Source organism: Acromyrmex echinatior, chromosome 12 (assembly GCF_024713525.1).
Source record: "Acromyrmex echinatior isolate Ae372 chromosome 12, ASM2471352v2, whole genome shotgun sequence".
Taxonomy (NCBI): Eukaryota; Metazoa; Arthropoda; class Insecta; order Hymenoptera; family Formicidae; genus Acromyrmex; species Acromyrmex echinatior.
This window is the reverse complement of record NC_141863.1, coordinates 12496806-12514114: the sequence shown is the minus strand read 5'-3', so window position 1 is coordinate 12514114 and position 17309 is coordinate 12496806. Positions and strand designations below refer to the sequence as shown.

General features: G+C 36.3%; 2 protein-coding genes and 2 long non-coding RNA genes across 10 annotated transcripts in view; 3 read left to right on the top strand and 1 right to left on the bottom strand.

Annotated features, from left to right (window-relative positions):
- Positions 1-31: 31 nt before the first annotated feature.
- On the top strand, positions 32-2563 carry LOC147907936 (uncharacterized). The gene is made up of 2 exons (XM_087411674.1): positions 32-1512; positions 1708-2563. The coding sequence occupies exons 1-2, from the start codon at positions 32-34 to the stop codon at positions 2561-2563; spliced, it is 2337 nt and encodes a 778-aa protein (XP_087267800.1).
- Positions 2564-7693: 5130 nt separating this feature from the next.
- The window catches only part of Ipo9 (Importin 9), a 39616-nt gene continuing 30000 nt past the window's right edge, over positions 7694-17309 (bottom strand). For all 5 annotated transcript variants that reach the window (XM_011051740.2, XM_011051739.2, XM_087411605.1 and 2 more), the window contains 3 exons: positions 8231-8379; positions 8052-8121; positions 7694-7965 (listed from right to left, as the gene is read on the bottom strand). In XM_011051740.2, coding sequence (XP_011050042.1) covers positions 7760-7965; positions 8052-8121; positions 8231-8379 — 425 coding nt within the window. In that variant the 3' untranslated portion in view covers positions 7694-7759. The remainder of the gene's footprint in view (positions 7966-8051; positions 8122-8230; positions 8380-17309) is intronic.
- LOC147907935 (uncharacterized) lies at positions 9929-13732 on the top strand. The gene is made up of 2 exons (XR_015546844.1): positions 9929-10648; positions 12113-13732. It is a non-coding gene; the product is annotated as an uncharacterized LOC147907935 (long non-coding RNA).
- Positions 16053-17309, top strand: part of LOC105143417 (uncharacterized) — a 30119-nt gene continuing 28862 nt past the window's right edge. For 2 of the 3 annotated variants that reach the window (XR_015546835.1, XR_015546837.1), the window contains exon 1: positions 16053-16360. This is a non-coding gene — a long non-coding RNA (uncharacterized LOC105143417). Of the gene's footprint in view, positions 17300-17309 lie in introns of all 3 variants that reach the window. The other variant, XR_015546836.1, reaches the window with a different exon arrangement.

Below are 17309 nucleotides of genomic sequence, written 5' to 3'. Positions count from 1 at the left end.
CGCGCTCCAAGTCGAGCTCCGCAACCTCTGCATGGCGGGCGGGTTTTCTCTCCGAAAGTGGGCCGCCAACTGTCAGGAACTTCTTCGCGACATTCCGACTGAGTTCTGCCTCACCAGAGACTCGCGGTCGTGGGAACAAGAGAATCACTCAACGCTGGGATTGCGCTGGTATCCAACTAGAGACGAATTCGGCTTCTCCGTCCCTCCTCGCACCGTCGTCGCGTTCACCAAGAGAGGTCTGCTGTCGGAAACCGCTCGACTCTTCGACCCGCTCGGATGGCTGGCTCCAGTAACCATTCGAGCTAAAATGCTGATTCAGTCGGCCTGGCTGCAGCAGCTAGAGTGGGACACACCATTGCCGTCAACCATCGCTGGAAAGTGGAAGCGGCTCTGGGAAGAACTTCCACTGCTTGAGAAGATCAGAGTCGGCCGCTGGCTCGGCACCGGCGACACGAGCTCTCAACTCGAACTGCACGGCTTCGCGGACGCGTCCGAAAGAGGTTACGCCGCCGTGGTATACCTCCGTATCACCGCAAACAACCAAACGAAGACTCTGTTGTTGACCGCCAAAAGCAAGGTCGCGCCGATCAAGCTCGTTTCTCTCCCGCGACTCGAACTCTGCGCCGCCGCCTTGCTGACAAGCGTGCTCGTGCACACGCGCTCTGTGCTAAACCTGGCGACAACGCCAGTGATCCTGTGGTCCGACTCCAAGGTCACGCTCCACTGGATTCGAGGTCACGCCTCGCGCTGGAAAACGTACGTGGCCAACAGGGTGACACGAATTCAGCAGCAGCTTCCAGAGGCTCAATGGCGTCACGTCCCGGGCAAGGACAACCCTGCCGACTGCGCCTCCCGGGGTCTGACACCAAGTGAGCTCCTCAGCCATTCCTTATGGTGGACGGGCCCCGCCTGGTTGAGCGGGAATTCGTCGCTATGGCCAAGCGTCAACCTCGAGCCCATCAAGGACGTACCGGAGCGACGGGCCACCACACTCGCGGCGGTCATCAAAAGCAACCAAGAGCCGGAAGAACTCCTCAGGTTCTCGGCACTGCACCAATTACTGAAAGTGACTTCCTGGTGCTTGCGTTGGCGTCGCCGCAGTCTATCAGTCGGATCCGGAGATAATGAGCTCCAAGGGTCAGCGCTCCCAGCCGAACTCGACGCCGCACTCCTACAATGGATTCGCATCGTGCAGTCACGTCACTATCAGGAGGAGATGACTGCGCTCGAAAACAAACGCGATCTTGCAAGATCCAGTCATCTTCAGACCCTCAGCCCGTACATGGACGAACACGGAGTCCTACGAGTCGGAGGACGCCTCAAGCACGCAGCGCTGTCTTTCGACGAGCGACATCCTGTCATCGTGCCTCCAAGGTCATGGCTCACTCGCCTGCTGGTGGAAGCCTACCATCGCCGTACTCTCCACGGAGGAGTTCAGCTGACCCTGGGGTTGCTTCGCCTCCGGTTCTGGATTCCACAAGGCCGAGCGGTGGTCAAGCGATGGCTGCATCAGTGCGTGACATGCACACGGTGGAGGGCTGCCACTCCGCAACCAAAGATGGGAAACCTTCCTCCAGGAAGAGTGACGCCAGCGCGACCATTTCTTCACGTGGGCATCGACTACGCCGGGCCTATTTTCATCAGGACGAGCAAAGGGCGTGGGCACGGCGCTCACAAAGCGTTCATCGCCGTATTTATTTGTTTTAGCTCCAAGGCCGTTCATCTCGAGGCTGTTTCAGCGTACACCACCGACGCCTTCCTGGCTGCTCTCCGTCGATTCACATCTCGCCGAGGACTGTGCTCAGACATTTATTCGGATTGCGGCACCAATTTTTTGGGCGCCGATCGGCAACTTCGAGAAATGCTTCGAGCCTCCTCGGCAGAAGGACAAAAGATCGCACACGTAGCTACATCGGAGGGGATTCATTGGCATTTCAATCCTCCTTCGGCACCTCATTTTGGTGGTCTCTGGGAGGCGGCCGTGAAATCGGCTAAGTATCACCTGCGCCGAACCATCGGCGAAACCAGGCTCACCTTCGAGGAAATGAGCACCCTGCTCGCACAAGTGGAAGCATGCCTGAACTCAAGGCCCATGTATGCACTTTCGGACGACTCCGACGACCTCACGGCTCTGACACCGGGTCACCTGCTCATTGGGGCACCACTGCTGGCCATTCCTGAGCCGTCCTTGTCGGACAAGAAGGAAAATTTTCTTTCCAGGTGGCAACTTATTCAGCGAATGCGAGACCACTTCTGGCAGAGATGGTCACGCGAGTACTTACACACTCTGGCTACCAGACCGAAATGGATCAAGGACGCTTTGCCACCACGCCTTGGATCGCTATGCATCATTCGCTCCGAGCTCTCACCACCAAATAAGTGGCCTCTGGCGCGAATCACGCAGCTACATCCTGGAGACGACGGCGTAGTGCGGGTGGTCACAGTCAAAACCGCCTCATCTGAATTAACTCGTCCTTTGATCAAATTAGTTTTATTGCCAGACGAGGCTAACGCGTTTATCTCGCACGCAAATGCATCAAATGTAAAGAAGAGCTTGAATTGATCGCGTGTATTTTCGTGAATCATTTTTTGTCAATGTTATCTGTCATACAACTCTCGTTTACGGTTCAAGTTCTTCCACGAATTCATTGTATTGTATCGCTTGTCTTATTTACAGTTTTTGTAATCTCAACGAGCTCGAGGTAACGTCAATACATACATCGTCACGGAGATGACGAGGCGGGCGGGAATGTTTGAGATCGGTAATTCGAAAGGAAAGCAAGAATTCTTTCAGTCGATCGACGTTAATTGTCATTGAACGCATGCACAAATTGAGCTCGTGATTTCATCTCAAACATGATTTTAATCTTCGTTAAAATCATCAAATTCGTCGTTCTTTGTTCCTTTTAAAAAACAATTCGTTACACGCAAACAAGTTGTCGTTACCGGCAACGGACAATCGAAGGTTCTAGAACAATTCAATTCGCGCACGCGAGCGCCGCGCTCCGACGAATACGTCACGCGCTGTCACCAATCCCACGCACGGATTTTCTGCCGCGCATGACTGTTACGTTGAACGTCGCTAGAAACGAATCCAAAGCGCCAATCAATTTTGTACACCTAATGCCACGTAATAATCACGATTGTGGCAAAATTTTATTGGATTTTTCCCAAAAGGGAAAGCTCAGATCGAAAGCAATAAATGCCTCGATCTCGCCGTCCTCCTTCTTACTTCCAAAAAGTTCTTAGAGTTCTTAGAGTCATAGTCGCGCTTCGTAAAATCGCCGTGCTAACCGTTTAGTGAAATCGCTATAACCGAATCTTTCGAGAAGCTTCGAGGAAAATCGCCGAGATTTTCCATCACCGCGATTCCAAGCTCAATTTGGAAAAGGTGACCGCATTTAATATTCTGTTAATCTGATCTTTAATTAATTATATCTTTTGACTTTGTAACTGAATACATTAAAGAAATTCTTTTGTTAAATTAAATGAAACGGAGTTCTCTTCACTGTCGTGCATCATATCAACCTTGTGCCGTTTTCTCACTCGAATCTGTCCGCGCGGTGCGCTCTCGCACATTTTCTGGTCCTTCGAGCCGGATTTGAACCAGCGACCTATGGATGTTTATAATATTTAGTTACATAAACAGTTTATGCAGAGCTCATATATATATATATATATATATATATATATACACATACAGGATGGCATGAATATACGGCCTCACTCGTCCCGAGCAGGTAGAATGGACTAAACTGAGTAGAAAAGTTCTCTATCATTTTGTAATGCTCGCAATAATTAACGAGATATTAACGTTTAAAGTTAGCCGAATACGCGCGTCCGCTCGACTTACTATTGTCGAAGGGGAATGGCCTAGGCGTCTAGGCGTGCCATTTGAGCTTAGATGCTCGCGACGGTAAGTCCCGCTCCTCGCGGCCCGCGCGCTCGGTGGGTCGTACTTTCGGTAATAATAGGTCGGGAGGACGTGCATATTCGGCTATCTTTAAACGTTAATATGTCGTTAATTATTGCGAGCATTACAAAATGGCACAGGACTTTTCTACTCAGTTTAGTTCACTCTACCTGCTCGGGACGAGTGGGGCCGTATATTCATGCCATCCTATATATATATATATATACGTATCATAATTCAGATTTTTATTATTTATAGTTACAGTATCATTCAGATTGATTGAAATTAATTAAATCGAAAATTTTGGATGATATAATTTCATGATTGAATTATATAATTAATTAATTCAATCATGAAATTACACCGTTCTAAAAGTTTCTCCAAGTTATTGGTTTAATTTCTTAATAAGGCTATTATCCTGATATATATATATATATATATATATATATATATATATATATATACACACCAGGTGTAGAAGTATGAAACCGGAATTTCCCTATATATGGCACTAGCTATCAGTTTAAGGACCACAAGACCGCATCTGCAGCGCCATCATCTCTCTCTAAGAGCTGACGAAGATTTCCAACATACAACAACCCAAGTTCCATACACCGGTATATTTTTTTCTAACCTTAAACATGTCGAGTCTTGTGCCTACGAATTACGATTTGCGGACAGCATTGGTTTTCTGTTATCATTTGAAGAAAACTGTTGCAGAATCGCATCGAATGCTTGTCGAAACTTACGGTGAACATGCTCTTGGTAAAACACAGTGTTTCGAGTGGTTCAAAAAATTCAAAAGTGGTGATTTTGACGTGAGAAACGAAGAGCGTGGGAAACCACCGAAAAAGTTTACAGACAACGAATTGCAAGCCTTATTGGATGAAGATGATACTCAAACTCAACAAGAACTCGCAGATCAATTGAATGTAACGCAGAAAGCCATCTCCATTCGTTTGAAAGCTATGGGCAAGATTCAGAAAGTGGGAAAATGGGTTCCGCATGAACTGAATGAAAGACAGCAAGAAAATCGAAAAACCACTTGTGAAATGCTGCTCGACAGATACAAAAGAAAGTCATTTCTCCATCGAATCGTCACAGGTGATGAAAAATGGATATATTTTGAGAATCCTAAGCGTAATCATGGGTGAATCCAGGCGAACCATCGACATCCACTGCAAGACCAAATCGCTTTGGAAAGAAGACAATGCTCTGTGTTTGGTGGGATCAGAAGGGTGTAATCTATTATGAGCTGCTAAAATCTGGTGAAACCGTTAACACTAATCGCTACCGACAGCAAATGATCGATTTAAATAGAGCATTACATGAAAAACGACCGGAATATGGAAAAAGGCAATACAAAGTCATTTTGCTTCATGATAATGCTCTATCACACACAGCAAAACGGGTCAGGGAAACGATCGAGGCGTTCAGTTGGGAGATATTAGCGCATGCGGCTTATTCTCTAGACTTGACTCCGTCCGATTATCATCTATTCGCATCACTGGGACATGCTCTCGCTGAACAACACTTCAATTCGTATGAAAATGTACGAAAATGGCTCGATAATTGGTTCGCTTCAAAAGAAGAACTGTTTTTTTGGCGTGGCATTCATACATTGCCGGAGAGGTGGGAAAAATGTATAAATAGCAATGGAGATTATTTTAAATAAAAAATTTTTTATCATTTTCAAACAACAGACGTGTAATTTTTACAAAAAAATTCCGGTTTCATACTTCTATATCTGGTATACAGGGTTGGCCATATTCGACGGAAAGATCTGGCAACACTATAACTTTTGACAGAGATGTTAGATCGAGTAACGACGTTTCCCATGATTGAAAAAAAAAACATCTTTCCGTCGAATATGGCCAACCCTGTATATATATATATACACACAAATTGTTGCATATACATATTATATTGCAATGTTGCTGCAATGTTACATTGCAATATTTTTGCAAGCGGACATTTTACTGTTGCTGCAATGCTGCAATAATGCTGCAACATTTCGCAATGTTTCTGCAATGTTGCAATCTTGCAGGAAAATATTACTGCAACGTTGCTGCAATCTTGCTGTGTTTTATGGGAAGTTTATTAAATTATTTTTTCAATTTCAATTAATGATATTTAAAATTACTGCTTTCAAAAATAATCACGAAAAATTATTTATCTTTTATTAAATTTTCTCATATATATTGTTAAAATTATTATTTTTATTTATTTATTTGTTTTATATGCCTTTTCCCGACATACAAATTCTCGTTACAGGTAGCATAATCTCAAACTATCAAAAAACAACATTTCGTCTTCTTTCCATTTGACATTTTTTTCGACTCCCTATCAATTCTCAATCTAACATTTGACGAATATAAACTTTTCTTATTATAAAAAGCACGGCAACTTTCGTTTAAATCAAATTTAAACTTCCCGGTCTTTAAGGCCATGGCACACAAAAAAAACTTAAGCAATAAAACGTAAGCTCTAAGCAAATTGATCAATTACGGTAGAGTCCGTAAGGCCATAACGTAAGCAATAACTAATCCAACATGTCGATTTCTTTACTACTTACGTCTTACTTAAATTTTGTGTATGTTAAATGGCATTTACAATAAAACTTAAGCTTTAAGCTTTAAGCTGTAAAAAAATTTACCAATCATAGTCGATTGTTCTCCAGATATTCGACTGTAATATATTGGTCAATTTCTTACAACTTAAGATTTAGAGCTTAAGTTTTATGCCTTAAAATCTCATTGTAAACGCCGCTTTATGATCTTTACTCTTTGGAGCGGAACCTTCATTCAATCAACTTTAGTTCAGTGACACTGAGAGTATACATTTTCTATAGCATGATGAGGGACTAGCAGTTCATGTATTTACAGCTTAAAATATACATAAATGGAAGGGGCATTGCCTATACTTGCCCATGGCTCGCGCTGATGCAAACATCTGTGCGAGAGAGAAAAATAGTAAGGGATAAATGTTCTCAATGCATCGGCGTTCTTTGTTCAAGACGCGTGGAATCGGGAAGTAGCAATTGTGATGATGGACAGCAGGAATGAGGAAACAAACGCTTTACCAACATTTATCCGTTACTATCTTTCTCTCTCGCACAGATTTTTGCATCGAGCTTAGCGTTCTATTCTCCGTCCATTTATGTATGTTCTAAGATTTACAGTCAAAGGATCAGATGCGATTACATGTAGCGTGGTACGCGATACTCAGTACATGTAATCGCACCCTGATCATACAGAAACTATTAGGTGTTGGAATTAATTCGTAGCGTTTTACAAGTGATGGGAAGTACTTTCATTAATGTATTTTTTAATGCTCATGTGAAATAAATAACATTCTTTCATTAAAAAACGCTACGAATTAATTCCAACACCTAATAATTAGATAGCTATAGGAACCGCGCAAACAGTGCCACTTGCTTCTTTTCTCCTCTATTACATGTAGTGTGGTAAGCGACACGGACCAGTGACAAATTTATTTTTTTTATTACTAAGCACTTTTTAATAGAATTAATTGACCGTGTACCGCGCTACATGTAATCGCGCCCTCAGAATCTGTTTTGCTAGAGCCAGCGTTCTTCAATTTTTAGCCCCGAAGTCATGCTAAGTTCTGAGAATTTCTTTAATGCTATCTCGTCAATGCTTTCGTTTTTGTACTTGAATAAAAGAAATCATTTTTTGTTGAACAATGTAAAATGAGACGAAATTTGATTTCAAGCAATATAAAAACGAGGTGTAGAATAAGGTGTATAATAAAAATGTATAAAAATGACTGGTCGTTTATTATGAAATTTCAAAATTGTTTCGATTATCTAAATTACTTATTCTATTACACGAGCGCGTTGATATTTATATTATTCAAGACTTTTAGTTCTGGCACATTCAGGTGTTGGATATACATGCGGAAACAATGATGAGTGGAGAAGTTTAGCAAGAAATCGCGCAAATATTGACCAAGGTTCAAATGATATATAGAGTCCCGCAATAATTCTGGATCTTCTTCATCATCATTATCTTCATCTATACCTCCAAATTCTATAAAGAAATCATATTTAATAATATTCTCTTATTAATAATTCTTAAATGTTACGCAATTTATAGATTATTTATATATAACTTACGTAAAATATTTGCACTTTCATTTCCGGGATCTATCAATTCATCATCTTCTTCATCCTCATCGTCAGAAACCTGGATGTTGATATAAAGGAATATTTTAATCAAATTTCGCATATTACTTTGATAAAATAAAATAATAAATAATGAAAGATTAGGAAAAATATAAAAACATGGTACTTACTTCTGTATCTTGACTAGCGCTAATGGCTTCGATGTCATTCGATAATTCGTTGATTATTACTTTAAAAATTTTTACAAGTACAGGCACCGTAGTCCATTCATAAGGCTGCGATTCAGCTTTGCTTCTGGTCCTTACACCATCTTCGATTCCTGTATATTCCCAAATTATAATTCGCTATTTTGAGAAATATACAAATATTTTTCATAGAGTAAAGTAACTTTGCCATGTAGTAGATCAAATCACCGCAGTAAATAAGAGTATTATTGTATGTAATATCTTTTGAATAAACTTTATTCTTACGTAACGTTAAAATAATAATAAAAAATTAATTCAATCATATATATTACCGGCCAAAAGTTTGAGACCACATATAAAATAAATTTAAAAATATTCTACATAAAGAAAGGTAGAAATTTTCGAGGACTTCGGGGATGTTTTATTTCTATGTTACTTTATATATTTTTCTTCGCAGAAGCAAAAATTAAACATTATAATAATGCCAGACTTAAAGAGAAAAATTGGTACATTAGAATAAAGTTAAATCCTTATTCGTATCGTTATAAAGTCACTGTCATTATGTTTTTAATAATTTATTTATGAAATTAATTCCAAATTGGATCAAATACGAATAATTTTTGCACCACAAAATGTTAATAAGATTACATCTTTCATTATAACATTTGTCATCTTGGTATCATTTCCTCCACTTCAAGCGGTGTATGACGCTTGAAGTAGAGGAATCGATATCGAGAAAGGTACCGATACCGAAAGGTTTGTTCTTTTTAGCTAAAGTTTCACATTAGAGAGAAAAAGAGAAAAGATGAACCGCGCAAGAAGTTCAGCTAAAAAAACAGGCCTAAAATGAAAAATGTTTGTGGTGCAATTTTTCGCATTTGGAATTAATTTCATAAATGAATTATTGGAGCATATAACTAATTTTATAACGATGCGAATAAGGATTTTATTCACTTTATTTCAATGTACCAATTTTTTCTTAAGCCTGGCGTTATTATAATGATTATTTTTTGTTCCTACGAAGAAAAATATATAAAACAGAAATAAAACGATCTTCGAATAGTAGTCAAACTCTTGAAAATTTCTACCCTCCTTTCAAGAAAATGAAGTCATGAAGTGTTACGGTCATAAAGCATTTTCCAAAATTCAGACTATTTTAGAAGATGGATGGAAATCTTTTGCTAGAAAAAAATTAATGAATTTATAGGTAATTACCTAGATTAGTAAAAAAATGGTAAATATTTAGAGGAGTTTTCTCCAATAATCTTGATTTTGACGTATATTGTTAAGATCATGACCCTGAGTAACCTCTAATAGGTTTTAGCCGTCGCTCGTTATTCGTTATTAAAAAGTTATTAAAAAGAAAAATTAAATATAATATATCTCTTTTCTTTATTGTACTATATAGAACAAAAAATTCTCTGCTTTAAAATAGATTTCCTGCTTTAAAAAAAAATTTTTTTTTTGAAAATGTTATTTTTTTATAATTTTTATAATTTTTGTTTTTGTACAGGGTGTCACAGAAATAGTCAAATTTTAAGAGCATATTCCACTCATTGTAAGGATAAAAAAAGTCATATAAACATGGATTCGAAAACGCTTCCTTTCCAAGTTATAAACATTTGTTTATTTTATAGTTATAAGGTAATTCGAGGAAAGATTACAAGGGGGAAGACGCCACTTTGTTTATAATGTTTTTTATAGAACATGCGTTAGCCATACTGACTGTGCAAAAGAGTGGTAGATAGTTGCGTAGTTATCGGCAGAGAACATGTTCGTGCCAAAGTCGATTGGTAAAAATTATACGGAATACGAAAAGGTAGGTCGTAAAACATGCTCTTTGTAATATTTAGTATACTAATAAGGTCTGTATTTCGATTCTTACTGTAAAACCGGCAAATGATATACGGTTTTTATCAGTGTTCCCTGGAGATCATGTGGATGATATAGATTATAATTTGTAATATTCTTGTATATTTCTGCATAAAAGTTGCAATAGGGAGTTTGCATGAAAAAAATAATACATTTTTTTCGTTTATTATGGAAATATACATTATTATAATTTAAATATAATAAAATTTGTAATTTTTAGCAATAGGTAGGTACTAAAATAAAGTTTAATAATATTTGAAATTTGAGAAAACAATTTTATTGGCTAACAAGGGCGTGACGTCACACTGCAATAAATCGTCTGCAATCGTCTACTTGCGTTGGAAAGCTAAAGCGAAATCTTAAAATTTTCTTCTTAAAAATCTCATTATAAATTAAGAATATTAAAATAAAATGTCAAATCAACTGGATTCAGGATTCATTAAAGTCGATTCAATGAATTTACCATAAATAATTGTATTTATGGATTTGTTAGTGATATAATACGCTACAAGGAGGAATAAAATCAACTTTGTAAGTATATTTTTATTATTACAGTGGTGATTTTTTTTCAATTTTATTTATTTATTAAGTAGCATGAATAAATATTATAATTAATGTGTCTAGCATAAATCATTAAGAGAAAAGTATACTGACTCCGCTATAAGAGTATAACTTATAGGTTATGTTAGCGTCAAACGGAAAAATTCTATTTGTACAGTAAAAGTAAAAATCTGTCCTGAACACAGAGTTCGACAAAAAGATTATACTGTAATCTGTATTGTCGACGAAGAAAAAGAAATAGTTCAACGCGTAGAATGCCTGAATGTGCAGCATCAGAAGATTAAAATATTTGAGAGTAATAGTTTAAAAAACTAAATTTTTATTTCATAAAAGTAATAATTCAATAAACAATCATTTAAATATTCTTATAAAACAGTCATTTGCAATTTTAAAAATATAAAGTAAAAATAAATCCAAGATAAATTTATATATATATAGATAGATAGATAGTAATACATATTGGTAACAATATAAATATATAAGTTTCTATAAATAAATTGAATTTAATTATAGAAAAATTAAGCGTGATATAGCCTTCTTAATGTGGATTAATAGACTATATTTGCATCTCCAACTGAAGTTGAACATTATTGGAGAAAATCAGTCTTGTAATGTTGCAACTTCAAAAAAATTTATTACAATAACTAATGAGGTGATAATGAATTTTGAATCTACGACTAAAAATTTAGGTGACAATTCTAATTTTATAAAGTAATCAAACAAGCCAAAACAAAAACAATTAGATAATCAGTTGTCAAGACATATATTAATAGATATAAAGAGAAAAGAACAATTTATATATTATCAATAGAAAAAAATAGTTTATACATTATCAATTCATCAGTTAATGTTTAACTTTTGTACTAAAAAAGATTCATTGTCAATTGATAATTTCATAAATTTGCAAAAGAAAAAATGTTTGAAAAAGCAAATTATTCTGATAAATTTTATTAATGTAAGGTTATAAACATTTAAAAAATGTCATTTACACATTAAAATATTTTAATTAAAAATATGTTTTTTTATTAATTATAAATCATAATTTTAAAATAATTTTATAAAATCCCAAAATACCTTTCATTCAATGTTTTATTCTACATTTTAGATTATGTTGGATATTTTTACATGAACACGATTAATTTTTATAATTGTTATAATTAAAGAGCACAAAATACATATTTTATATAATACACACATCGAAATGATCTTCACAACAAAAATAATTCCATTTTCCTGATTCATCAACATGATGTGCACTTTTAAATCACTTTTTCAGCTTAAGGCAGATAAAAGAACAATTTTTCTGATGTTTTAGTTGTGCTTTTACAAAAGTATAAAACACGTTTTGTACATGTTTCCTTTGCTCACTTTTAAAAATAAATATTTTAAAATAAATTAATTTCTTACTGAATAATTGTGGTTTCGTTGTTGCAGTGTGACGTCACAGCACGTTCGGGAGAGATCAGTCGTCTTCGGCATTTCAAATAATGCAATTTTTTATTATTTATTTTCTTGCATAAATTATGTTAAAAAATTATTAAAAAATTGCATTTAAAGATATATATATATAAATTATAAAATGCAATATTTTTTAAAAATTATGCAAACTCCTTATTAAATATTTCTGTTACACTTGGGGATAAGATGACAGTAAATACAAAACACAATTTTCCTGCTAGAAATCGTTATTAAAACGATTTTATGAATTAAAATTTTGGATGCTTTATATAATTCGAAATTTTAAGTTAATGAAATGCTGTTTAAACAAATAAAAGTATGTCCAACTTACTTCTTAAATTACTCTCTTTCATATTCCGACAATTTATGTTTTATCATATCTTTATATGTTTTTATAACTTAAACCCTTGATTATTGACTATAAATAAATTAAATATGCAAGTTTATATTGCATCATATTATTTAATTGTTTATATCTTTTCCCATAGGAGGTGGTATCTTACCCTATATATAAGGGGAAGATGTCACTTTTGCAGGGTATGACATATCAATTTTTTTTAATAATACAGAATATAAAAAATTTAATTCATTGATTTGTATGAATAAAAGAAGGTTGCTAAAATGTAAATATTTTTTCGTTCGTTAATTCAATAATTAAGAAGTTATTCAAGAATAAAGACTTAAGTGTGGCGTTTTCCTCCCCAATGATCTTATCCCTATATTTTATTTTATACTTATATTTGTATATGTTCGAAAACGCTTCTTTCCAAGTTATAAAAATTTGTTTATTTTATACTTACTTTATACTCTGTATTTTATTTTATATTTGTATCTATTTTTTATTTTATACTTATATCTATATTTTTATTACAGAAATTGTTGTAAATGATGTACTTCCGCATCGATGCATGCTTTGCATCGACGTCGCATGGATTATCGAAGACGTTCAAAAATTCTGCATCGATGCGGAAGGAAATCATTTCCAGTAATTTTTGTAAATATAGATATAAGTATAAAATAAAGTATAGATATAGATATAAAATAAAATATAGGTATAAGTATAAAATAAAAAAATTTTTATAACTTGGAAAGAAGCGTTTTCGAATTCATTTTTATATGACTTTTTTTCATCCTTACAATGAGTGGAATATGCTCTTAAAATTTGACCAACTATTTCTGAAACGTCCTATATAGTAACGCATAGGGGCGCACAATTTTCTACGTCTCGCGTAGAAAGTCGTGCGTCCCATAGCAGGGAAGGGGTGGAGTGAGAGTCGTTTCGCATGGACAGGCGTAAAATATATTTTAAAGCAGGAAATTTTTGTTCTATATAGTAAAAAAAGATATCATTTTTGAAGCTTTCTTTCTTAATACTTTTTTAACGAGTAATGAGTACGGTTAAAACCTGTTGGAGATTACTCAGGGTCATGACCTTGATAACATATGTCAAGGTCAAGGTCATTGGAGGGGGCTCCTCTAAACTGAATATTTACTTAAAATAAGTAAAAATTGTTAAATTATAACGCACCACACACATATTTGATTTTATACAGAGTTTGGAATTTAAATGTCAAAATTTTGGGAGCGTGTAGGGGATCGATAAATTAAGAAAAAAAGTCCTGTAGAGATACTCGTTTTTGCTTCGTTTTGAAGAAAATTATAAAAAAAATCCGAATTAAACCATTTGTGCATCAAACGTGTATTAAGGAAAATCGAAATTTTGATTTAAAAATCATTACCTCTAAATCTTAATATTTCTGGATAAAAATTTAGAGATTTGGAATGAAATGGAAGCTTTTAAGCTGAGAGGCCGATTAAAAAAAAAATTTTTTTTTATGTTTGTCAGTCTAATGAATGTTCAGGATCATGTCCTGGATAACATTCGTTAAGATCAAGGATCATTGGAAATTGATTCTCTTAGGGGCCTATTCTGTAACTCTTAACGACTCTAACGATATCGTTAAATTGTCGTTGCGCAGCTTTTTTACTGTATACAAAATCTGCACATTGACAATGCAACAATATCGTTGCAGTTGTTAAGAGTTACAGAATAGTAGGCCTTTTATTTTTATTTTTACATAAAAATGAATTTTCAGTGCAAAAATGAAAATAAGAGAAACAATTCCCAATGATCTTGATCTTAACAAATGTTATCCGGGATCCTGAACAACATTCAAGAGGTTTTAGCTATCAGTTGAACAATTTGCGTAATGTTAATGCCGGTGGTATGGAATTATTTTGATTATCGGATTACTGTAACTTTCAAGCTTTGTAACTCGAAAAGTACTTCATGAAAAATAATTTTATTATAGTGTTTTGAAAAACTCTTGACATCAACTATTAGATTCTGGAATCAAAAGTAGGATGTTCAATTTAAAAAAATCAATGTGACTTGATCTTGGCGATGCCACCCAAGATCAAACTGGTAAGATCAGTAATTAAATCTTTTTGAACTCTACAACTTTTATTTGAAACTTCTGTCAAACTTATATTTTCTGAGATATTCAGGGGTCCTGATCTTTTTGGAATACTCTTTTATAAAAAAGGAAGGTCAGAACTTCGGATTTATTCGATGATGATGTTTTTGAAAGAAATGTTTCATACAAAAGTTGTATGGTATAAAAAGATCTATTTATAGATCTTATCAGTTTGACCTTGGGTAGCGTCGCCAAAGTCAGATCAAAGTCACGATTTTTTTTTAATGGGACACCCTATTTTTAATTCCAGAATCTAATAACCAGTGTTAAGAGCTTTTCAAAACATTATACTAAAGTAATTTTTTGGTTAAATAATTTTCGAGTTATGTTATGAGCTTGGACAGTACCGCTATCTTTAGCATTATCAAAAATGTACCGCGTGGAGATTGCCTGATCGAATTTACACTTTGTGCATGCGTGCGTGCGCGCGTGCGTGTGTATGTGTGGGGGGGGGGGGGGGGGGTATGCGCGTGCGTTCGTTTTAAAAAGTTCTTGACATTATTTGATTAGTAAAAGTAGGATTGATTTATCCGGCCAGTGAAGACAAGATGGATCTATCCGACTGGTGAAGGCAAGATAAACCAATCTTAGTTTTACTCAAATAATAATCAAGAACTTTTCGGAACAAGCACACATGTACACACAAATATAAACATATATACATATATACATATACACATCCACACAAGGTGTAAATCCGATCGGACAACGCGATCATCTTACATCTTTGATAATTCTAATGCCGGCGATACTGTAACTTTCCAGGCTCATTCAACTTGAAAATTGCTTAATGAAAAATTATTTTATTATAGTGTTTTGAAAAGCTCTTAATACCGGCTATTAGATTCTGAAATCAAAAATAGAGTGTCTCGTTAAAAAAAAATCAATTTGACATTGACCTGATCTTGATGACGCTACTCAAGGTCAAATTGATAAGATTTATAAATAAATCTGTTTATAATATCTTACAATTTTTAACTGGAACATTTCTTTCAAAAATGACATTCTTCCGAGAATCCGGAAGAGACATACTTTTTGAACACCCTGTATATACATATATGAGGCATTCTCTGTCAAATCGATCATCCCTTGCCAATTCCAATTTTTGAGAAAAAATTTTTCAAAAGAGCTCAAAATTTTCTTTGAAATGTCTATTTCTCGATGCCGTAGCATAAAAAAAATTCAAAATGGCGGACCCAAAATGGATGCTGGAATGACATTGGAAAAATTAATGATATTGTGAATAAACGTGCACGTGTGTTTCAATAAAACTTTTAAGCTCTTTTAAAAAATTTTATCTCAAAAACTGAAATGAGCAGGAATGTGACCGATTTGATAAAAAATGCCCCATATATATATAGGGTGTCATGAATATACGGCCCCACTCGTTCCGAGCAGGTAGAGTGGACTAAACTGAGTAGAAAAGTCCTTTACCATTTTGTAATGCTCGCAATAATTAACGAGATATTAACGTTTAAAGATAGCCGAATATGCACGTTCTCCCGACCTATTATTGCCGAAAGTACGACCCACCGAGCGCGCGGGTCGCGAGGAGCGGGGCTTACTGTCAATACCGTCGCGAGCATTTAAGCTCAAATGGCGCGGCGCGCCTGCTAGGCCATTCCCGCTCCTCGCGGCCGTGCGCTTGGTGGGCCGTACCTTTGACAATAATAAGTCGAGCGGACGCGCGTATTCGGCTATCTTTAAACGTTAATATCTCGTTAATTATTGCGAGCATTACAAAATGGTAGAGGATTTTTCTACTCAATTTAGTCCGCTCTATCTGCTCGGGACGAGTGGGGTCGTATATTCATGACACCCTGTATATGTGTGTGTGTGTGTGTGTGTGTACACAAAGTGCGTCACCAAAATCCGGACAAATCGAATAATTTCTTTAAACAAAATGTTTTTAATGAAAAATTAAATATTACACAAAATCCTTTTACATGCACTTGGATCCCTGTAGAGCACAATTATTCAATATGTCCCCCATTAGTTTGAATAACAGCCTTTATTCTCGGTCTGAAGCGTTCACACGCTGTAATGTAGCGCTGTCCATGCCGAGAAATGCTGCCTCAATAGCGGTCCTTAATGATGTCATGACCTTGGGATGCCGAGACTTGTTTGTGACTTGTAACCCTTTCAACTACGCTCCATACGTAGTAGTCCACGGGATTTAAATCTGGGCTGTTGGGAGGCCAGAATTCCTTGGACCAAAACATATCGACGTTGTCTGAGAGCCAATTTTGAATCAAATGATTCGTATGAGCCGGTGCACCGTCCTGCTGAAAAACATATGGCCTTTCGGACGCCAGTTTCCATCCACGGCTTCACTACATCCATCAGAACGCACAATGATTGTCCTGAATCATTCGAAATCAGCGCTTGAATCCTTTCAACGACTGCGGAGGTTCTCGCGGTGCATTCTTTCGAGTGACTCTTCCTCGCTAGCATATTGGAATCTTCGTTGGACTGTTCTAAAGCCGTATATTTTGCCACAACGTCATAAACGGTTGATCTCGAGTATCCAAAGAATTATTTTCGTTGCTGAGCGCCCAGCGCGAAGGCCTCCGATGATCGCGGCTTTTTGATTATACTCTGCACTTGGTTTCAATACCATTTTGAATATGACTGTTTACTAGAAGCATCAGACTTTCTCGGACGCCAACAACAACCTTTAGCGGAGGTATAATATA